Raw genomic sequence first — 24,780 nt, 5'->3', positions numbered from 1 at the left:
GGGAATGCATGTGACGGGAGGCCGGGGGACACATCTGGTAACTCCCGATAAAATAGGGGGAGTTGTCTATAGCAATATAGCAATTCTGAGGCCCCCTCAAAGACTGTAAGCACTCACAACCAAGGCCATCTCTGCCTTGTGTTCTGTCTTTCTTCATTTCTACAAGATAGATATACAAGATAGATGTCTAATTTATTTACTAGAAACCTATCCATTTGAAAACTATTTTCAATAACTACTATTAATCCTTTTCTCCTGTCAAAAAAATGTATGTACTTAATTACTGAACAATAGCTAAAAAGTATTACAAATTCATTATCAGTGCAGTTTGCAGGCTTGTGTACTTGTTTACAAGATTATAGTGAGCTGTTGCATTTAATTGACAATGAACTCTGTCATCATGCACTAGAACAAACAGGTAGAATTTATCAAAAAATTGTAAATATTACTACCTCTGCTTCTCCAGAGTCTGATGCATTTCTGTCTCTCTTCAAGCTCAGCACATTCCACAAGAGACGCCAGATTACTGAGGATAAAATATACAGGCTGTCTGCAATCCACAAAACCCGAGCTTTAAATGGCAGATCCATTCCTACTGTAGTATTTGGTCTCACGGTATATTAAAAAAAGCAGCTTTTTACTCGACTACCCTCTCCAGCTGAGCATTAAACTAGGCTGCCGGAGAAGGCATGGTAACGGTGCAGGTTGGATCTAGTGTCAGAGATCAACAAATTCTGTGTACCTAAAAGGGTATAATATGACATCTAGTTGATAAGTGTGAAGCAGATGGAAAGGGTAAGGAGGAAAGTTAAGTGAAGCAATGCTTGACAGATATTTACTCTGACACTCTAGCACTTGTCCGCTGTACAGGAACTCCAAGCACCATCAGCAGTAGGAGAATGTGTCTAGCATATGATCCCAGTCAAGAGCACAGACTTTGCAAAGTTCCTTCTTAGTGTAACTGTTGGAAGGCATACCAGGACGGGATAGTAAATCTCTGATGCCAAGGTTAAATTGTCTAACCAAGCAAATGTTTATATAGAGGCAAAGCAGTCAATAAATATTTGTCATATTTAGTAGTCTGCTTTAATGCACAGTAATGTGTAAAGTGTTACCTCTAAGCAAACTCTATTCTACTTAATGTGCAGCTCCTACGCATTCTGTGGTTTCATATGTCATCTATAATTATAATACAGTAGAGTATATTTTTAGTAGCTGAGCAAGCCAAAAGTCCTTGATTAAAACCATATGACTGATTCTGAATTATAATAATGTGAATTTTAAGGTCACATTTGAACTGGGACATTTATGCTAGAGAAGCGCTAGACATTATATAGTATATTTACTAGGTTAGACAAATTAAAGTATTAGACACAGTAGAAAATACATGGTAATACATGCACAGTTTTTACCTAAAGTAAAGTTTGCCTTAAGAGCAGCAAGATTGTTCTACAACTGCCCATCCAGAAGACTCCAGAATTGCATGTAAGCAATGAATGCAGTGAGAAACAGTGATGTGAACTTACGGCATGAACACATAAGAGCATACAATCACTATTATGAGTACACTCCTTGAATATACGTTGGAACATGTAAATGTACTAAAAATCTCTAATGCACGTGGACATTACAGGAAGCAACTGAGGGCAGAAGGTACAGGTACGGTGGTATAGCCCTTTTACAATGTTTTAGAGATATTGAACGGAAGTTTTAAAATGTTTGAATTACAATCAATTTAGGTTTATTTATATTGGATGGAAAACTGAAAGAGTGAGTGTTAAAATATTAAAATGTGTTAACTAAAGATTTGCTTCGTCATTTGAATGAGGTAAAAATCACAGGAGATGAGCTAACTGTATGTACAACAGATGTCTGTACACATCAACACCATAAAGTGAGGGATGCAGTATATTGAAGAGGCCATATTGGACACTAATATACCTAACTCTATGCTTTACTTCCTTGTGGACTGCCTTGAAATCGTACTGTGCAAAAATGATTTTTGGATTGGTGAAGATTTCTATTAGCAAAGGCAAGTGACCTCAATGGGTGCAGCGGTCGCTCCATCATACACCAACATATTTGTTAACCGTCTAGAACAAGAGATCTTCCTCTTGCACACTAAATATTTTTATTTTGTGGATGGCATACTAATATTATGGGCATGAACAGATACAGAAATGCTACAAAAAGCAAACAGTTACCATCCCACAGTAAAATTTACTATGACACATACAAGCAGTCCATGGAACATTTGCATTTGAATATTCCATTGAATATTGTGTTTCCTTACAAGGAAATATAATTGTGACTGATCTTTTTAGGAAGCCCACAGATAGGAATAATCTCCTCCACAAATTCAGTTTTCATAATTTTACAGGTTGCAATGGTAATCCCTAACACAACCTTTATAACACAATAGTGCATGAGTTAACACGTAGGTTCATAGAGAAAGATTACAATAAAAAAGAGCTAGAGAAAATACAGAAAGATGAAAAGGTGTATAGGGTAGAATAACTGAAACTTAAAAAAAAAGTAGACAAGTCACTAAGGATACCATTGCTCAATAAATATGACAGAAGTAGAAAAATATCAAACGGGTGGTTAGAAGGTTCTGGTCCATCATCCATCGAGACAGGGAATATGGGAAACTATTTACAGATACACCAATGTTTGTGTACAAAAGGTATGGCTAAAGAGACAGAGTATGCAAGTCTTATTTAAAGGAACAAAAGAGTACAAGGTTTCTAAGGACACTTAAAATTGGCACATTCCCCTGCCTTAATTGTATAGTGTGTAATTTTATTCCCAAAGATGAGCATATCACCCATCTGTGTTCTGGCAAGAACATTCCTTTAAAAATGTATGCAGCGTGTGACACCAATTATGTAGAATACCGTCTGGCCAGTGTAGCCAGGTATATGTGTGTGAGAATACACACTGTAAAAGAAATCATAATGATATTAGAAACTTTATTGCAGTTAAAACAAGCTTTGATCATTTCAAAGAAAATAAACACACAGTATCACAACTCGCATGGCAAGTGATTTATATAGTAGAACCCTTTAAAAGGGGGTGATAGATAACAGGTTCTTTTATAAAGAGAGGCATGGTGGATAAAAAACTGGATAGTATGTACCCAAAAGGAATAAATTAAATTGATTGTTGATTGGTTAATTGATACTTAACTACATGTATTTTCTCTTTTCAGATAATCTAATATGATTAAGAGTGGAAATCAATGTATATATATATATACACCAAGGAGGTTATTTATCAAAGGTCAAATTTTACAGCTCGAATGGTTTCTTATTAAAGAAAAAACTCGAATGGAAAAAAAGTTGAATCTGCAAGTTCGGGTTTAACAACTAATTTTCGGCAAAAGAAAAACTCAAATCACTGCAATCGCTCAAGTTTTCGGGGCAAAACCCTCTGGAAAAAATTGGAACATCATAAAGGCTATTAACATCTTCAAATGGTTCAAGGGACCTCTTTATTAAAGGGACCTCTTGACTCCAACACGACCTCGACAGGTTTTAGATGGTGTATTTTCAGATTCAAGCTTTTTCCATGGTCGGGGTATAATAAATCTTGGAAAATTAAATTTGTTTTACCGGAAAAAAAATAGATTTTTGACCAAAAAAATAACCATGAAAACTCGAATTTCATGGAAAACATAACTTGATCCTTAATAAACCTGCCCCCAAATTTGCCCCCAAATGTGTAATGTTAAAAGGGTATATATGTTGTAATATGCGACAGACTTAGGGGCATATTTATCAAGGGTCGAAGTTAAAAAAACTTCGAACTTTGAATTCAAAAAGACCAACCGAATAGAGGTTGAAGGTTTTTGGGGGTCGAAGTGGTCCGTATTCAAATTGTACGATCGAAGGAATAGCGCCTTCGATCTACTTCGATTCAAATTTTGCCCCAAAAACTTCAATCTCTCAGACTTCACCAATTGCCTCCATATGAAACAGCACTTCGGCAGCTTTTAGGTGGGGAATGCTCGAAGTCGAAGTTTTAAAGAGACAGTACATGATAAATTTCGATATTCGAATTTCGAAAAGTTTTTTTCAACTTCGAATCGAAGTTAGACCATTCCCTAGACGAAGTACCCAAAAATTACTTCGAAATTCAAAGTTTTTTACTTCGACCTTTGATAAATCTGCCCCTTAATGACATGCTATAGGGATAACTCTGGATATGCCCTACTTGGGCAGTATCCAAGAAATTTAGTTGGTTAAATGTTGTTCTGAAAAGGGTCATGGTCACCAATATGTTGGACTTTGTGATTCTGCATGGATGTTTGGGGAATGCCATTTTGAATCTGGACATTGAGGGACACTATGACTCATGGGAATTGTAGTCCAGAAATGTAGTCCACAAACATGTTGTGTAGGAAGGCACAATAAGTTAAAGTAGCAGAGAAGATTCTGCAGTATTAGTTTGTATTTTCTCAATACATATTGACACTGGGTCCTGATGGTAAGACAGTACCATTTTCTGAAACAAACAGATGACTAGAATTTAGATATTATTTTTGACATGAAAACTGAGATGGTGATTCACATTGAGGTATTTAAAGGAAATATAAAAGAAAAAAAACAGTATATATCACTAATACAGGTACAGTATGGGATATTTTATCATCAAGCCTGTTATCCAGAAAACTCTGAGTTACGGGAAGGCCATCTCCCATAGATTTTTAATTTAAAACTTGTTTCCTTTATCTCTGTAATAATAAAACAGTACCCTATACTTGAGCCCAACTAAGATTACATTAATTAATAAATTGTAGGAAAAACAATTCTATTGGCGTTATTTAATGTTGAAATTATTTTTTAGCATATGCAGATACAGAAAGACCCCTTATGTGGAAAACCCCAGGACCCAAGCATTCTGGATACCAGGTCTCATACCTGAACTGCTATCAGTGTAGAGTGCTTTGGCCCTGCCTGTTTTGGCATTTTATGACAGCTCAAGTGCTTCATTACACCATCTATAGAATTCCACTCCCAAAAGACAGAATGTGAACTGACGTCAAACACTAAACTAGTAGGGACCATGGGGGAAAAATGACTGTACACTCTTTGAACCAGTCTGAACAGCCAAGGTTGCAAATCCCTGCTTAAAAGATGATGGCAGATTTCCAGTTTATCCGATTAGAAATGCAACAGGAAGCATTTACTTTATCTTTCTTTAAAACATGATTTATTTTTTATATAGGTATACTGGTAAGCCAATTAAATGAGTGGGCTTATTAGATGCTCAGGCACAGAGATCTGTTAGGCAGTGCAAATCTGTTGTAAGTCTTTTAAATGTACCTTTATAAAAACATGCAGTTCATACATAAAAAGGTATAGCTCAGCAATTAAGCCCCTGCACTTTGTCTCAGGTGGTCATAGTCCAATATAGGCTTGAGCAAGTCTCAAAGACAAGCATGTATGTCTACACATGTCTCCTTCTATATATTGTTCTATATGAGTCGTTCTATATAGTTTAAATAATACATCTCTATTACTCCTACCTGCCTTTGCATCCCTAAAAATCTGTCTAACCCTTTTTTTTTGTTGGGGTTCTTTGATCTTGCTGGCACAGATCAAAGAGACAGGGTTCCAAATACTGTAGCTATAGGTAAATGCACATGAAGCAGAAGTGTAACTGCAGGGAAATGTTTTTTTAAAGGATTGACTGCAGTAGTAAACATTTTATGAAGGTGTACAAGAACATGGTTATGCACTAGGCTGCTTCTGCTGCCTACCCCTTGTTCTATGCCTTAAAGGAGAACCAAAGCTTGACAAAAGATGTAGGTCAGAAATGTTGTACATTAGGTTTTGGGCTTCTGTACAAGCCCAAGGCAATCACAGCCTTTTAGCAGTAAAGATCCGTGTCCCCAAATATGCCCTAGTATCTCCCCATCTTCTTTTCTGCTGATTCACTGCACATGCTCTGTGCTGCTGTCACTTACTGAGCTTAGGGACCCACTCACAATATACAGTACGCTTAGAATATAAATGTCAAAATATAAGTCTGATTAGTAATAAATACAGATAATTACTACATGGCAGCTCAGAAACAAGAGCAACTAGCATCAGAATTTAATAATCAGCCTTGTAGCATCAGCTTATATTGCATAACAACCTCATTTTCTGCTTGATAATTTGTGACAACCCCTAAGCTCATTTTCTCAACAGCTGCTCAGAGTCCACTGAGCATGTGAGTGTCGCAGACACTTTCCAAGATGGTGACCCTTTGTGACAAGTCATGTATCATTGCTGCTACTGAGAAGCTAAAACTTTAGGCTGGTGCAATAAGTTAATTATATAAAATATGGCATTTTTAGCCATATTCATTTTTAGGGTTTAGTTCTCCTTTAAAGTCAATGAGTAACCTGCTATGTTTATATATGATGATCTCATTTGTACATTGCTGATTTCAAGCAAAGGAACATGGAAAAATACCTGTGGGTAAAACATTTATTATGACAATGGGATGGCAGCAGAATTGTGTAATGGTTCTTGTGAGATTCTAGAGAGCTTGGTTCAGTTTTATCGACTATTTTTCTTCTTTTCTCAGATTCCCTAAATCTGGGATGGTACCACTGGCTTTGAGAAAAGATAATATATTACAATATCCTTCCAAAAAGGGATTACGATCTCAGCCTAGAAATTTAGGTGATGAGATTAGCACTCAATAGTAAAAATCCAAGTCCCACTGCAACTTCAGTAACATTCAGTAAGAGAAACAATAGCCTGTCTAAAAGCAGTTCCATCAAGTGCTGGCTCTTTCTCAAAGTACAGGATCAGGCACAAATACCTGAGACAGCTACCTACACACTAATTTTACAACTAAAAATAAATACACTTTTTGGTTTAAGAATAAAATATTATATGGTAGATTAAATTATTTGCAGTGTAAACAGTGTAATTTAGAAATAAAAACGACACCATAATCATGACAGTATCCCTTAAAGAAAATTAGAGGATTTAGTTGAACCTGACATTCGGTATCATCTTAGATTATCCTTATTTCATGGCTCAATGTGCAATATACCACATTTACTTCTTAATTATTAGAAAAGAACAGCTTTTATATAATCTTATTGCCTAGGACTTACTTGGTATGCCAAATACACATTATGTTGATCATGTCTCCATCTTGTGGCCTACATTGGTATATTAGGAATGGAAGAACAAAGTCTGCGGTATAGCTGAACTATGTTAGCTGTATTTCAGAAAAATAAAAGAGTGGGATTTCAGTGGTAAAGTGATTCCATTAATTGGTTAAATTATGTATATAAAAATTAAAGACTTTTAGATTTTTTTTAGAAGTTGTAATATTTATCTCATTCTCAGACATAATTATAAGGATGTTGCCATTTTAGAAATGTACATTTTTGTGCATGTGTGTAAAATCTATTGATGCAACAAAATATTGAGGTCAGCGAGCAGAGGATAAGCGTGCATGCTTAGCCAAGTTTTTGTGACAGAGACAAAGGCAGACCAAATATTGTGGCCAAAAGCTAAAATACACAGAGGATTTTCAGACATCACTTTGCCCAAAAATTAAGGTTTTGTTTTTTTTCAAACAATCTTAACGGTTCCCAAGGAATGTAACGTTACTAAAGTTGGAGAAAGTAAGCATTTTGGAGGTTACTTTGTCCTTTAAGACCTCTAGGTGTGGATTGTACATAACCACTAGGGGTACAAAAGTATTCCATTGTATCTCTTTTTATTGTAAAAGTTCATCCTATGGATGATGGTTGTTCTTTTTATTTTTGTATCAATTATTGTGGGGTTGTATCTTTTCATGATGGTGAAATGTTTGTTTCATTCTGCATTCTCAGAACAGTTATTGCTATATCATATGTGCTTGGTATAAACTATGTGTTTGAGGTGGAAGCTTTATCTCATGTGGTAAGAAGGGAGTCATTTGGTTTTAAGTATAAAGAAAATTGACTTTGAGTTGTGAATACTTGTGTACAGTAACTTGAAACCACTCGAGATCCCTTTCACGGTAGAGTGGAATGTACAATATTGTCTTAGTAGAATTATAATAGAGCCTCCTCACCAAAAGTTCTGGTGTTTAGTATATCATCTTTGTAGTGGAGATATGTTGCATTTTACACTGCAGGATGAAATAGATTTGAGTTTTGTGGCATAAACCGTGTCCATTTCTGGCCCCATCTGTTGCAATAAATTTGATGTAAAGAGAAAGATAGTTAAAGGGGAACTTATCATGAATGGAAATCTGCTTAACTTGGCCCAGTACTGACCGGCAGTATGTGTTCTGAGCAGACCGGAGTGAGAGTGGTCCAATTATTCTTGACTGACATCTAAAGTTCCAATCCCACCTGCCCATCTTTGCTATTTGATGGAAAACCTGGAAAAGACTTTGAAGACAGTCTACAAAATCCAACTTAAAGAGATACTGTCATTTTTTCTCAAAATGAATCAGTTAATAGTGCTGCTCCAGCAGAATTCTGCACTGAAATCCATTTCTCAAAAGAGCCAACAGATTTTTTTATATTCAATTTTGAAATCTGACATGGGGCTAAACATTTTATCAATTTCCCAGCTGCCCCTGGTCATGTGAAAACCAATTGCAAATTGTCTCAGAATATCACATTCTACATCATATTAAAAGTTATCCCAAAGGTGAACAACCCCTTTAAAACCCCTTTAAAACGCAATAAACTTTATTTCTTGGATATTTATGAGCAGTAGCAATTGAGTTATTTGGCACAAAGGCTCAGCACTTTGAAACATATATGGCAGGTGCTGCTGGGAGTTGTAGTGAAACAATAACTTTATTTAGGGCATCCACTTGCACATTCCCATAAAACTATAATTTTGTTATTTGTTATTCTGTATAATTTATAAATAAATGTTTAAGTGATAATAACTTGAGTTACTGTTTGTGCAATAGCACATTGTAGTAACTTATTATATATATGCAAGCTAATCTATAACAGAATATACAGCTATTTGCTAAGAATACATACCCAAACTCGGAGGGGGGAGTGGGACAGAGTGTCATTCACTTTGCTTATGCAAGTCAGGATGTCTAGGAAGGAATATGTGTTTGTGCAAACTTGTTTTGCTGTATATTTTGTCAAGCACAGTTCAGCCACTACTCAGGTTTAATGGGCTGGGCACAAATCCCTGCTTGTAACAGAGTAAATGCTACACACGGATTAGCCTCAGCAGTAGTGACGTGCGGGCCAGCCCGATACCAGCGGGACCCACAGGTAGGGCTGGATGAGCGCTCCCCTCCCGCAACCTTACAAATGCCGGCTTCCGACTTCCGGGTTGAACCTTTATAGATGCGCGCCTGCAGGCCCCTCTTGTGACGTCATCGGCAGGGTGGTTCGGTGCAGGTCTATATAAGGAACCTGGAAGTCAGCCGCAGATGAAGGGGTGGGCCCGAGCCCAACCCGCACATCACTACTCAGCAGTCTAATCAACAAGCCTTAAAACTTGGTTAGTCAGTCTATGGGAGAGCTCTAACTGAGAGGTCTGTGAACCCAACATACAGAAGTTTATGTGCCTGCACACACACAGTTGTCTGTGCAGAAGTTTGTAATGTTGCTTGCCACTGTTATTCCCGCTGAAAGCTATTTTTTTGTTCTGATCTGTTTATGGAAGAAAACTGCCGCTGTTTTTCAACCTGTTGCTGCTGTCCTGACACTCCATGGGAGCTGCCATTCTACCTCAGAAATTTTGCTGCAGTGTGTTATTAATTTTGATATTCCTAGTTATGAGCAATGTTTATGAGATGTGTTACTGTTATGGAGCAAGTCTATTTACTGTTATATGTACAAGTGTACATGTTTACTGTTGGGGTGTGTGGCCTCATGGCATGCCACTGCAAAGCAGCTTTCACTCTGCTCTGCCACTCAAACCTTTCTCAGTCACTGACACCAGCCAGGGAGCCAGAGATTCTGGAAAGTGGGGGAATGGGAGGTTGCTTCAATAATTTGCCATAACTTTCTAATGTTGTAACAGTGCAAATTTTTTAAAAGTTGTCAAAATGTTTTTCAATATTGTAAAAAAAGAATCATGATAGTTCCCCTTTAAGGGTAAAGATGAACTTTATATTAATAAAATGATTGATGATCTTAGAAAGAACATAGCGAGAATCTAATTTCTAAGGATTCCAACTTAGCCTGATTTTACACACCCCAAGATTTACAAACAATAGTTTCTGGCGATAATTTTTCTGGCTGGGTGGAAACTACCTTAAAAACGAGTCCAACTATATTTATAATAAATGCAAAGTTTTACTAATTGAAGGAAACACCATTGCACCTTTTTTTTAATTCATTTTACCTTTTGAAGCAAGGACTACAAGCACCTTAGTAGAAATCTCTATAAAACTTTAGAACACACAAAAAATCTGTGCATAGACTTCTATGGTTCAAGACACACAAAGATTAGTGTTGTAATACTTTGGTGACTGCACAAAATATTAACAATATTGCACTAGGTTCTTTGTTATTTGTTTTTTTCCAATGCCTGTGGCGGTGATAATTGTATCTTGATTTGATGATCCAGTAGAGGAGCTGTTAAAAAAGATTGGCAAAATTCTGAGGGTTTACTTACTTTTCCTTTGACTCTTGCAAATTTTGTTTGTTTTTGCAATTTTAACTCTGTCATATATTTATAATAACACTGATCTTTTGAAGAAACTGGCTGACTAACAAACCATGGACGCAGAATTAGTAGTCATCAATATTACCCAAAGATGGCATCTCTGCATGTGGTCTACATCTAGAATCTAGAAACAAAATGGTTGCAGAGCCAAAAAAAGAATCTATATAATTCTTCATGTCCCATAATTATTTACTTTTTTAAAAATTAAATCGACTTTCAACAGATGAGGAAGGCAATTGTCATGGTTTTCTCAAATATGTGCAAATCTATTTATGGCATACTTACTGAATTGTCATTTACTTTTGATTTTACATGTCCACGTGAGAATACATATTTGATGTTAGCCAAAAGATGGTTTCACTATTCCCAGCCTGAATTTTTATTAACAGAAAATGTCTTGCACAATGAGCTTGCTCCTACTTGTATTTATGGAGGCTAGTGACGTGTTGAATATTTGTGAACAGTTGTGCCTCTTTTGATGCAAGAGGCATGAGGTGCACCAAACAAGAAAGTTCTGTATCTAACATTTGTGGTAAACACATGGCTCCCCTTGCATATTATGCCTATAGGCACTTAATTTTGGGCCAATTAAAATGCATGCAATTGAAGTGTATGTAAATGTTTCCAGTCCCAACTGATCCCCATGTGTGTCCAACTACTAATACGGTATCCAGAGTAAACTAGAGTATAAAATACAACAAAAGTTTTCACCAAATTCTAAATGGCAGGTGGTATTATAAAATAAACTGCTATAGAATGACTGCACTCTCTTAAAAGCATGATTGAATCATCAAAAACCTCTTAACCCTTTATCAAGGGTTGAATTCCGAAGTGAATAAAACTTCGAAATTCGACCATCGTATACTGTAGTCCGACATTCGAAGTCGAAGGATTTTTAAGATCGTTTGATGGTACTTTGAATCGTATGATTGTAGTTCGATCGTATGATTTAATCGTACGATTGTACTATTTTACAAAAATTCCTTCGACTTCTCAAAACTTTGCCAAATACTGGCTATAGCTTCTAGGAGGTCCCCATAGGCTAACATAGCAATTCGGCAGGTTTAAGGTGGCGAAGTGTCGAAGTTTCTTAAAGAGACAGTACTTTTCTGAAGTATTTTCAATTCGAATCTAAGTCGAATTTGGCCTATTCGATGGTCGAAGTACCCAAAAATTACTTTGAAATTCGAAGTTTTTCAAATTGAAAATTCACTTCGACACTTTGTAAATGGGAGCCTCAGAGTGATTGATGGTTATTGAAGATTTCCATGGTGCAGGACCACGCTCATCAGCATAGAAAACCCATATTAGCACATATGGCACACTCTGCCCGCTCTTACAACCTAGTAAAAGACAGAGCTCTGTACATTTACTGGCCGTTGTAACCTAGAATGTATGTGTGCCCTTGGTTTGTGTGTGAGCATAGTGTCATATTGCATCAGTTGGGGCGGCCCCTTAAATGACATAAAGCCTTATGAAAATGGAGCAGTATTTTACATATGGGCTTTTTATGCAATATATTTTTATACAGACCTGCAATCTTTTGTCCTAAATAGGCATGAGTGGGAGATATGTGTTTGTCTAGCCACGAGATATAACATGTCTGCAAATATCAAAGAGAGGATAGCGAATGCAATCCGATAAAAACAAAAGTTTGCATAGGAAAAACAAGTATGCCAATTAAAATTTTTTGAAATGCAAAACATAACTGATTATTTCAGGTAAAGTATATAATAATGGCAAAATAAAATCAAAAACAGCCCCCAAAAATAACACTTACAGCTTCGTTATCAGTATCAGTATCAGACTCCTGTGAATTTTCTTCCCAAATATATCCAATTCTTTCAACATCTTGGCAATGGGAACAGGACTCTTCCCCAATACCCTCACTCAATGACATACATATGCGTGCATTGCTGGCCTTGTTTTCTTTGGTGTCATCATTTTCTTCATTTGTTTCACAAGTAATATTTCCACATTTAAGAGTATTCTTTTCGCCTTTCTTTTGCCTGTGCAAAAACAAAATAACATATTTGTCTATTGTAAACAGCAATCACTGTCCAGAATCATATATATGTTTGCTTTTTAAAGTGGACCATGGTAAAGTGGAGAAAGCTCAACAGCTTATTAGGTAACATTACACATACATGAACTAATATGAGCACATAGATTTAAAATATGCTTAAAGGAAAAGTATACCCCCAAAATGAATACTTAAGCAAAAGATAGTTTATATCATATTAAGTGGCATATTAAAGAATCTTACCAAACTGGAATATATAATTAAGTAAATATTGCCCTTTTACATCTCTTGCCTTGAACCACCATTTCGTGATGGTCTGTGTGCTGCCTCAGACTGAGATCACCTGACCAGAAATACTACAACTCTAACAGGAAGAAGTGATGAAGCAAATGACACAACTCTGTCTGTGAATTGGCTCATGGAGCCATAGGCCATAATAAGTATAGTTTGTTTGGTTTGTTTGAGTGCACAGTGAATCGTACGATCCCAGGGGATGGGCCATTTTTTTTTAAATGGCAATTTTCTATTTATGATTACCCAATGACACATACTACTAGAAAAGTATATTATTATGAAAATGGTTTATTACATGAAGCAGGGTTTTACATATGAACTATGTTATGCAGTATCTTTTTACAGAGACCTACATTGTTTGGGGAGTATAGTTTTCCTTATTATTAATTATATTATAATATTATAATATTAATATTATATTATAATTATTACTGAGACAAAATGTATGAATCAGTACTCAAGATGTATTCATAGTTTAGATGTCACGTAACTGCACAAAAGGTATTAATACTTAATATGCCCATATTCATCTACATTTGTTGTTTTCATTATAGCATTTATTAATTCTGCACCTTTAAGTGCTACCAAGACAATTTTATTTGCTCAAATACCATCACATTGTATTTGCCAACAACAGTTGCAGCCTGTTAACCATAATCATATGTTACTCAAATACCATGACATTCACATTATTATCATTCCCATCATAACTTTCATCCTTCTTTATCTTGTCTATATTTTACGAGTTCTGTTTATTTCTTCTTTAATTAATTAAGCTTTTTCTGACTATAGTTGAAGGTCCATATGTATCAATCTCCCTGAGATGATGGGGCATATTTACTAAAGGGCAAAAGTTCAAATTCAAAGTATTTTTACGAAAAATCACTAATTCACTAAAAGGAGAGTACAAATCACCTTAGCATTTGTGAACAGGCTCTCTTGTAAACATTCACATCTTTTCATCAGGTGAAATGTATTCAACAATTAACCAAGAATACAAGAATGAATTTTCTTCAAGAAAAATGTTTCCAGGTTCAGACTGGCAAACTACCATAATGGAGCCACCAATTTTTCATCACACTATCTAGATCACCTCCTTCTTGATAATATTTCATGTCATTTTTTTAAAGGAATTGTTCAGTGTAAAGATAAAAACTTGGTAAATAGATAGGCTGTGCAAAATAAAAAATGTTTCTAATATAGTTACTTAGCCAAAAAATGTAATGTATAAAGGCTGGAGTGATTTGATGTATAACATTTCAGTCAGAACACTACTTCCTGCTTTTCAGCTCCCTTGGTTTACACTGACTGGTTACCCTGGTTACCAGGCAGTAACCAATCAGAGACTTGAGGGGGGGCCACATGGGTCATATCTGTTGCTTTTGAATCTGAGCTGAATGCTGAGGGTCAATTACAAACTCACTGAACAGAAATGTACCATGTGGCCTCCCTTCAAGTCGCTAGAGCTGAAAAGCAGGAATTTGGATTCTGGCTGTTTTATTAGACATCTGTTCACTCCAGCCTTTATATATTACATTTTTGGCTAACTAACTATATTAGAAACATTTTTATTTTGCACAGCCTATCTATTTACCCAGTTTTTATTTTCACACTGAACCATTCCTTTAAGGTGTAAATTTCACCAATACAATTGTATGGGAGAAATACACTGGGGAATTTTCACTTGGAATTTTTGGCAGGAGAAAATTCACCACTTTTCTCTCGCTACAATGTATTTACGATTCTTATTAAATATATTTTAACTTAACAAATAATGAAGTGAGATGAACTTTGGCAGTTAAAATTCTCTCTTTATTAAATATGCCCAAATGTGTTGGTTACACTCCTTCTTTTATTGCCTTACTCTTTTGATTTATAAAAAGCATAATATATTGTATTGTGTAGCTGTGCTAAAATTAGGTCTATCAATGATGAAGAACCAATTAATTAATTACAGTGTTGGGTCATTTATGTAAACAGTTAACTAGTAACAGGTAATGGTATTAATTAATTAGCATTTTGATTTTATGCCTTAAAGTCTGCTCTTCTCTATTATGCTCAGAATGATATATTGGGAAACATCAAATATGTCATGATTTCAGTAGCAGGCACTCCAGGACTGCTTTAAAGATTGTACTCTTTAGTGAGTAGGAGAGGTTTGCTGGAACTGGTCTTTACTGACACCCTTTGGGACCCTGGAACTTCTGCTGTGGACCGACAGAGAGAAGGTGAACATAGGGGAGTTTGATCCAAAGAAAAGTTCAGACACGGGTTAAAAAATATTGTAATCAAGGCAAGGCAGTGATTGTGAACAGTCAGGAAAAGAGTCAGGAAAACAGGTATTGGGCCAATAACTGGGGTTTAAAATAAGAACAAACATAGCCAGCTTGGCCAATGAAAGAGTGTCAGGGAACGCTTTATTTTAAAATTTCGACACCTAAGGTGACACACTATTGTCATGACGTAGCACCACATGTTTCAATTTATCAGGATGGACTATGCTGAGCATGCACACATTTAAAAGTGGCTTGGATATATGGTATAGATATTGGTTTAAATAGTTTATGTGAGTGTAGGGGGGGTTGGTGTGAGTGTGGGTTTGTATGGATGCTGGGTTCCATTTGGGGGGGTTCAACTTGATGGACTTTGGCCTTTTTTCAACCCAACTTAACTATGTAACTATGTAATAGCCCCAGGGACGGATGTGCTGACTGGTAGGAAGGCCTTTTGGTCTCCTAGGGTATTGAAAAAATAACTGTGCAGGATAATGCCTATTGGTCAGCATATTTAACAGATGACTGGAAAGTGCCCCAGTAGAATTCAAAATACAATTAAATTAATTTGACAAATACTTTAATAGGACTGGGTTATGGTTTCAGCCACAGTCAGGTTTGTGTAAACATATCTGTGCAGGTATATACTGTATGTATATGATGATACACTAATTTCCATTAAAAATATAAAGGAAATGCTCTGTCTGTGACTAAATCAAAAAGGCCTTTACTATTGTATGTTCTCTATCCCTCAGGAGTCTATTACAGCATTTGCCTTATCTGGAATTATATCACTCCATGCCTTCTGATACATTTATTATTATTTAGCTGCATTCTAGTTGATTTGCATCACATGTTTTATTTTAAACGTTATATTAGGTTTTTATGGCTACATTAGTTAATAGTAATGTTATATTATATAAGCAAGATGTTGCAAAAAACAAGTGTTCAGTGTGTGTATCTCTCACTAATAGCTGGGTATTCTCAGCCTAAATAAATATGCACTTTGAAACTGCTAAAAAAAAATTAGGAACTAATTTCTCCAGTCAGTCAAAGTAAACTTTATTGTCATCTGAGCAGTATACAAATACACAGTGAGACGTGACGACGTGGCTCCAGCTAGTACAGATATCAGAGTGTCTCTGAGGTAGCAAACGAGTTAATGCAACAAAATGCACCAAAAGATAGAATAATATGCTGTCTACTATAGACACTATGTTTAATGGTCTTAGTTATAACTATTTAATTGGGTTATAACCAAGCCTTTTCTATTGGTATTGGTATCAATGCCACTATAACTATTTGTACAAATTGAGAGCACCCATTGCAAACTGATTTCTGGAAATATGATTATTGAAATACCATATAGACTACTAGGGGCTCAGACCAAATGTTGCCCATTTTGATCTGATTATCTGTTTTGATGTGTGTAGGGTGAATACTTCATGGCAGTGGATGTGACTGAATTATTGTGCAAAAAACTGGATTAATAATTTAGTGGTGGCTGAGGCACCTGTGTCATTTTGGGGCTTATTTACTATTCATTCATTATATGAATGTTGAAAAAGGGTGTACATTGCGTCTTTAAGAACCCATAGACATTATACTCTACTTGCAATAGTGGTAACAGATCTTGAAATAAGCAAAAAACGTTCTCCGCAGTGCCTTTTTAGCTTGTCAGGAATGCATCAAATCCTCTTCTGGGTATACCTCTATCCCAACATCTATTAGTTAATTTACACGATCTGAAGTGACGTGAAGTGCTCTCCTCATTTGTAAATTGACTAGTGGTAACAGATCTATAGTGATAATGTTGTATGAGGCGTTTCCACTTCTGGTATATTTCAACCAGCAGAGACGCACCTAAAACTGCTACTCCCCGTATAGAATAATGGCATCTGCCTGTCACCTCTATCACTCAATGGGAATGTTTTGCTAGCACAAATGCAACAGCAGAGAAAATAATCCGATGTTAACCTTAAGAATCATAGGAACTGGCCCATTGGGGCATTTTAATTTATGCTACCTGTAGCAGCTTTTAAAAGAGACATATAGGATAAATGGAAAACCCTTCATTTTGCAGGCAATAATGTATATATATATGGTACCAATTTTGTTTTGGGCTAAAAATTTATATTATCTTTAAAAATAACCCCTTTATTAGAGCTCCGCAGATTCTTTCTAGTCCCTTTCCCAGTTTAAAATGAGGGGTGGGCGTGTTCTAACTGTCCCTGTCAGAAGCACAGTAGGAGGACAGACAATCACAGCCCTGCAGTCACACAAGCAAAGACAGGATTCAGTTCCCTATCAGGTCAGCCTAGCTGCTGATTGGTTCCTATCCTACAGTGCAGAGTGCCAATGGCTCCCCTGCACAGCCTGGGAAAGGAGGCAGCAGTAAATAGAACAGATGGGCTGGACTCAGGCCTGGACTGCCAATATGTGGGTTCTGGAAAGTGCCAGAGGAGCTGCTATAAGGTGTCAAAGAAAGTCACTATTTAGTGGGCTGGTGGGGCCGTTTGGGCCTCTGTGTGGGCTGATTGGGCCTCTGTGTACCTGAAATGCCAGGGCCTATTTTAATTCTCAGTCCGGACCTGGCTGGACTAGTAGAGTTTTAGCTGGCATTTTCAATAAAGTAACCAGAAACATAACTTTTCTTGTTTTTTTACATAAAATATCTCCTTTAAAACATGCTTTTCCCCAGAGAATTGCAGCCTAATTGATATCTAATATCACATGGTAGTGAATCAATGAAAAATGCAGTCCTCTTTTGGCCCCACCATGCAGCTTTGTAAAATTTGAGCATATGTTATGTTTTTACACAAATTCTACTTAAAAAAATTAATTTTGTTAACGCATTTTCGATATCGGTTATGAATAGCAATAGCCATTGTAAAGGTACAATAACATGTTCCAGGTATCAGTAGACAATGCTTCTCCTGTGGGAAACTTCTCTGTGAAATGAGTGCTATGTTAAACAGTCTTTTTCAGAACACGTATTATACATCAAGTACTGTTATGAGGCATTCGGTTATATTTATAAAATTAATTGGAGACACTATATAGGACGTGCTGACTATAAGAACTGGTGGACAGATATCCGACAAAAAGGCCAAGAAGAGTGAGCGACCGCAAAGTCAGCCTGCAGTACCACACGAGGTGGAGCGTCTAAACATGGACTGCAATTCCCGTAGTGCCTCAGTCTCGGCAGCTTCTGATGACTGAAGCGAAAGGAGGAGTAGCCGGAAGAGGCAGCTGCTGAATTTTTTCGCGGGATATTTACTGTTAGGTTAGAATCTAGTCTCTCTGTCCGTGTACGATTAATAAGTGTATGCAGACTTTAGAAAGCACTGTGTCACCATTTTGTCCGCTCATACTAGGATGGCTCAGTCTGCTGGGGTTCTTAGTACCTCACAAGTCGGCAGTTTCGATAACAAAGTGCAGTGCCCGGTATGCCGTCTAGAGATGGCAGCGGGGCAGATTAATTCCCATTTAGACTCATGCCTGCAGGAGAAGCCTGTTGGGGGTGTGCCTGGTAAGAAAAGACGCCTTAATCCGAATGAAAAAACAGGAGGGATAGAGGTGAATCATCCTGCTGTGAATCCCCTTGGGCCAGTGGGTTCCACGTTTCCTCTTTTTAACAAATCAAGAACTCCTAATGGGCCATCTGAATGTGCTTCTCCCAGTAGCAGGAAGCAGGGGGGAAGTGTGTTTTTTGCTGAGGCTCTTCATAGTCAAGGTGATGACAGCACCTGTCTTCCCCAACACAGCCTTAGTCCAGATGCCAAGAAACCCAATAATCTGTCTGAAAAACTGGATGGTAAACCTTTGGCAGATAAAATGAGACCAACTACCCTTAATAACTATATGGGTCAGAACAAAGTGTTAGGAGAAAACACCATGCTTAGGAATCTTCTTCAAGCAAATGACATTCCTTCCATTATACTCTGGGGACCTCCTGGCTGTGGCAAGGTGAGTTTGCTTTGCAGCGTAAATTCATTTGAAGACGGTAGTTCAAATTAGGGATCCACCAAATCCACTATTTTAGGATTCGGACAGGACAGGATAACCCAAAAAGGTGCTTAGGGAATACCAAGGTATTTATAAGATCAAATACAGTACAGCTGTATAGCAAAAACAAACAAACAGCCATTTCAATAGAGGTGTGTTCAGATACTGTAAAAAACCCAAGGTACAATATTGGATCTCTGCAGATGTAAAATAAATTAAAGAGAAATCTTTTTTTAACAGGACCAGGAATATATTAAAAAGATGGTACAAGAAGTAGTGATGCACCGAATCCACTATTTTGGATTCGGCCGAACCCACAAATCCTTCTCGAAAGATTTGGCTGAATACCAAATCCTAATTTCCATATGCAAATTAGGCGTGGGAATGGGAAAACATTTTTTACTTCCTTGTTTTGTGACAAAAAGTCATGCTACTTCTCTCCCTGCCCCTTATTTGCATATGCAAATTCGGATTTGGTTCGGCCAGGCAGAAGGATTCGACCGAATCCGGAACCGAATCCTGGATTCGGTGCACCCCTAATAAGAAGTGAGATGCTATACTCACTGCATGCAATACGTAATATAAATCATGCATATCTCATCATATCTAAGCAAGTAGCATGCTCTGTATTGTGGGCATGACAAATTTAAATTGGAGATCACTGAGAAATTGTATCTTGTCTGTCTTTTCATCCATCTATCAACATATCTAACCACTCTTCTATGATTGTGCATCTGTACCTCTTTTGTTGTGATAACAAATATTATTGTGAAGATACTTTATTTGTGCCCTTAAAGGAGTTGTTAAAGGGGGACTCTGGCTTCCAAACCAAAATTGTTAAAGAGGCCCACATAACACAGAAACCCCTAATATACCTATCACAGTTATCTGTTCAAAAAGTATGAATAAATGCAAATTTCTATGCTGAAATCCAGCTGTTTAGCAGTTATTCTCTTTCTGCATCATTTGAAATCCTGGCAGGGAAGGAGGGACTAAAACACTTATGTTACAAATTGTTACAACTTCGCCACAGCTTACAGACAGCATGCAGGAACTACATAACCCACAATGCATTGCACCTGGATGTTCTGTTCCTTATTAAAACACGTGTGCAGGGAATTGTGGGGTTTTTAGGATGCAGGTTGAGGACAGCTGGTTGCTGTAATGTAAGTAACAGTAGTTTGTCAGCTCAGCAAAGTAGTCAGAAAGCTCAGCAGGAGAGCAGGGGGCTAGGCTTAGGGCAAGGCCAGACGTGGCGTTTTTGCTGCATTTTTACTTTGCGTTTTTAAAACAAAAAAAACAGCCAGGCGTAAATACGCTACTGAAAACACATGCGACCGTGAACATGCGTTTTTCAGCATGTAGGATTCTTTTCCCAACATGCACTTCTCATTGTTCTCATTGAATTTGGACGACGTATTTAAAATACGCTGCGTATTTACATAAAGTGTGATTTCAAACGTGCAGGTCCAGGTCTGCTGACAGCCCAAAGTTACAGGAGTTCCTTATGAAGTTTTGTCTACATAAAGGCATCTTGTACATCACAGGCTATCAAGATTTTTTCCCACACACCAAACATATATATATATATATATATATATATATATATATATATATATATATATATATATATATATATATATATTTTATATATATATATATTTTTTCTTTTGATGTTTAAAAAAGTTGTCTAGTGTTCTGTTTCTGAAATAAATTAGCAATATGTGTGAGCTGGTAAGAATGTAATGTATTGATAGTTATTACATAGCAAAGATTATTTATTATTAGCACCCTCTCTCTGAAATGCAGCCACCTTTAGCTGTTCCTCTAGAACCAGCAATCCTTTCATGCCTGTGGTCTATAGAAACTTTTTTTTGGGGGGGGGGGGAATTGAGAAGCGAGATGCAGATATGTAGCTCATAGGAGGAGAACCTAGAATTATGACAGGTGTTTACTTGCTTTCTGAGGACAGGGAGAAGATCAAATGAGACTAACGTGCAGTCCCAGATGGTATCATTAGTGCATTTGTGTGTATTCAGAATCAATGCACTGAGTGTAATTTCATCCTGCAAGAAAATACCAACAGTGTTTTGACACCCGTCATTTGCAGTGACTTGCAGCAGTGAGAGATGAAAGCAATTTAGTGGTGTTAACGATTACTTCTTGTGACCTTTGCTTTTAGTTTTTAAGACACGTTTCCTAATCGCTTGCAAGTAAATCAAGCAAACCTGGAATAGAATAAAAGTGTCTACATATAGGTGTATAAAGACCAAAGGTTTCGTTTGTAGCAGAGGTTGTCATTATATTGGTACAGGACCTCATTTCTAGTCTATTGGTCAAATTCTGTGTCTTCAGCTCCTGTACTCAAAATGACCAACTCCTGTAATAGGCAGTTTCCAGGCTCAGATCTGTAGAGTCAAATACCAGAGGGGCTGCTGTAAGACGCCATAGACATGCACTATTTAGTGGGCTTGTGGGGGGCTGCCGGGCTTCTGCATATGTGAAATGCCAGGGCCAATTCTGAATCCCAGTCTGGGTCTGCTGACAACCCAAAGTTACAGGAGTTCCTTATGAAGTTTTGTCTACATAAAGGCATCTTATACATTATAGGCTATCAAGATTTGTTTATGTACTTCCCATGTGGATATTAGAAAAAATGTATTGCACCAGTGTCACTAATGTTTACTTGAGCTAGGTAGGAGATGTGAAAACCATCCCATCCTGGATTGATTAAGAAATTATAAGACATTGCAAATGATAGCTATTACTTTTTCTTTGCTTTTTTTTTTTTTAAATAAACTTTTGGAAAATCATTATCATTTACCCTGCTAGTAATTATAATCAGGGTTTATGACCACTAATAGGTTCAAAAAGTGGTTGCTGCTTCTACATATACTCCCTGATCTAAAAGAATTTGCTGCTTGCGCTGCAACAACACCACAGAAAATTCCTCCTACTCTATCACTTGGCATGTTGTAGATCTTCAGGCCTGATGATCATTCTCATAGCGGTTGACATATTCTAAAAAATGGATAGTAAAAATGCTCACTTCTGCTCCTCGGTTGGCTTAAGTATTTGTTAAGGAGACTTTCAGTTTGCATTGAATTCCTACTACAAGTATGGGATTAGTTGTCCAAAATGCTCGGGACCTGGGGTTTTCCAGATAACTGTTCTTTTCATAATTTTTCATAATTTTCAACTAGAAAATCATATAAACATTAAATAAGGCACAAGGGACCAGCTTTTAGCCCCTAGCTTCAAATGGATAATGCTAAACAAAGTGGATAAAGAATAAACATAAAGCTGACTATGAGCATTAATGGTCAGTCAAAAACAAATTACCGTATATACCCGTGTATAAGCCGAGTTTTTCAGCATCCAAAATGTGCTGAAAAAGTCTACCTCGGCTTATACTCGGGTCAGCGGTACCCGACCCGAGTAGCTGAGATTGCAGTCACTTTTAATCATTCCTATACCAACAGTACACTTGGGGAGAGACTGCAATATCCCACAATGCCCTCTGTTGGTTGTATGAAAGAATAACAGTGACTGCAATATCACACAGCGCCATCTGTTGGTTGTATGAAAGAATAACAGTGACTGCAATATCACACAGTGCCATCTGTTGGTTGTATGAAAGAATGAAGGAAGATTTCACTGGCACACAAAGGTTCTTTCAAGCAGGTACAAGCCCTTGCTAAGTTTATTTTGCAGAGGTGCAACGTTTCGGGGTGAACCCCTTTATCAAGCATGCTTGATACTTGATAAAGGGGTTCACCCCGAAACGTTGCACCTCTGCAAAATAAACTTAGCAAGGGCTTGTACCTGCTTGAAAGAACCTTTGTGTGCCAGTGAAATCTTCTTTCGTTCGTACTATTGAGGTTGCCAAAGCCTCCTTCACAGTGCACCGGGTCATCTTATCGTGGAGAGCCAGGGTGTGCAAGCGTGGTAATCCTGTATTGTATGAAAGAATAACAGTGACTGCAATATCACACAGCGCCCTCTGTTGGTTATATGAAAGAATAACAGTGACTGCAATATCACACAGCGCCCTCTGTTGGTTATACGAAAGATTAACTGATGGCAATATCAAACAGCACCCTCTGCACATGGTAGTGGGACAGTGGGACAATGCACACAGTAATCCGTTTGGCAATTCTCTGTCACCATCAACTTTGCAAAGAAGTCCGGTTGATCGCTGGGGGGGTCGCTTTGGCAGAATGTGCGCTGCTGGGAGACAGGGCTGTAGTTGTGTCTAGGCTTATACTAGAGTCAATAAGTTCTCCCAGTTTTCGTAGGTAAAATTCGGTACCTCGGCTTATACTCGGGTCAGCTTATACTCGAGTATATACGGTATTTAAGTGTGACGTAGAGAGAGATATTCTGAGCCGATTTGCATTTGGTTTTCATTTTTTTTATTAGTGGTTTTTGAGTTATTTAGCATTTTATTCATCAGCTCTCCAGTTTGCAGTTTCAGCTAACTGGTTGCTAGGGTCCAAATTACCCTAGCAACCTTGCATTGATTTAAATAAGAGACTGGAATAAGAATAGATGAGGGCCTGAATAGAATGATGAGTAATACAACATAGCAATAACAATAAATGTGTAGCATTACAGAGCATTTGTTTGAAAACTAGAAAGAGTCAGAAGAAGGAAAATCATTTAAAAATTATAAAAATGAAATAATGAAGACCATTGAAAAGTTTCTTAGAAGTGACCATTCTATAACATACTAGCTAACTTACGTAAAGTTTGAATGCAATAATGAGATATTTAAAATTAATAATTAAGAAGAATTGACCTTATTTTTCAGACCACATTGGCCCATATAATTGCCAAGAATGCCCAGAAGAGCAGCTCTAGGTTTGTGACCCTTTCAGCCACAAGTGCTTCTACCAGTGATGTGCGAGAGTTTATCAAGCAAGCCCAAAATGAACAGCGGCTTTTTAAGAGGAAAACTATTCTTTTTGTGGATGAAATTCATCGTTTCAACAAGATGCAACAGGTACAATATACTTCTCTGAGGATATTTGTTACTGTATTGGCAACATTTTTACATATATCTTAGTGTCTTAGTGCTTGGGGTAAGCTAACAATGTGTTAAATGCACATATACTATGGGGCAGATTTATCAAGGGTCGAAGTGAATTCGAGGGAATTTTCGAAGTAAAAAAATTATTAATCGAATAGGATACTACGACTTCGAATTTACTTCAAATTCGATTCAAAGTAAAATCGTTTGCATATTCCACCATTCGATAATCGAAGTACTGTCTCTTTAAAAAAACTTCGACTTCAATACTTTGCCAAATTAAATCTGCCGAAGTGCTATGTTAGCCTTTGGGGACCTTCTAGACCATTTTCCTAAGTCTTCACACATCAAAGTAAAATCGGTCGATCGTATGCTAAAATCGTTTAAATTCAAAGTATTTCAATTCGATGGTCGGATTTCGAAGTATTTTTTACTTCGAAATTCGACCCTTGATAAATCTGCCCCTATATGTAATAAAAGAAAACCACTTTT

At 37.1% G+C, this 24,780-nt stretch overlaps 2 protein-coding genes across 3 annotated transcripts in view; one reads left to right on the top strand and one right to left on the bottom strand.

Moving 5' to 3' along the window:
• mylk4.L (myosin light chain kinase family member 4 L homeolog) overlaps positions 1 to 24,780 on the bottom strand; it is a 97,315-nt gene that overhangs the window by 70,156 nt on the left and 2,379 nt on the right. Inside the window, exon 2 of one of the 2 annotated variants that reach the window (XM_041566264.1) lies at positions 12,439 to 12,667. In XM_041566264.1, coding sequence (XP_041422198.1) covers positions 12,439 to 12,667 — 229 coding nt within the window. Of the gene's footprint in view, positions 1 to 452; positions 776 to 12,438; positions 12,668 to 24,780 lie in introns of those variants that run through there. The other variant, XM_041566265.1, reaches the window with a different exon arrangement.
• Positions 18,627 to 24,780, top strand: part of wrnip1.L (Werner helicase interacting protein 1 L homeolog) — a 41,965-nt gene continuing 35,811 nt past the window's right edge. The window contains 2 exon segments of the mRNA NM_001095718.1: positions 18,627 to 19,217; positions 24,070 to 24,261. Coding sequence (NP_001089187.1) covers positions 18,627 to 19,217; positions 24,070 to 24,261 — 783 coding nt within the window.

This window comes from Xenopus laevis, chromosome 6L (genome assembly GCF_017654675.1).
Source record: "Xenopus laevis strain J_2021 chromosome 6L, Xenopus_laevis_v10.1, whole genome shotgun sequence".
Classification (NCBI taxonomy): Eukaryota; Metazoa; Chordata; class Amphibia; order Anura; family Pipidae; genus Xenopus; species Xenopus laevis.
The sequence above is the reverse complement of the archived record's forward strand: the minus strand, read 5'-3'. Positions and strand labels throughout refer to the sequence as shown.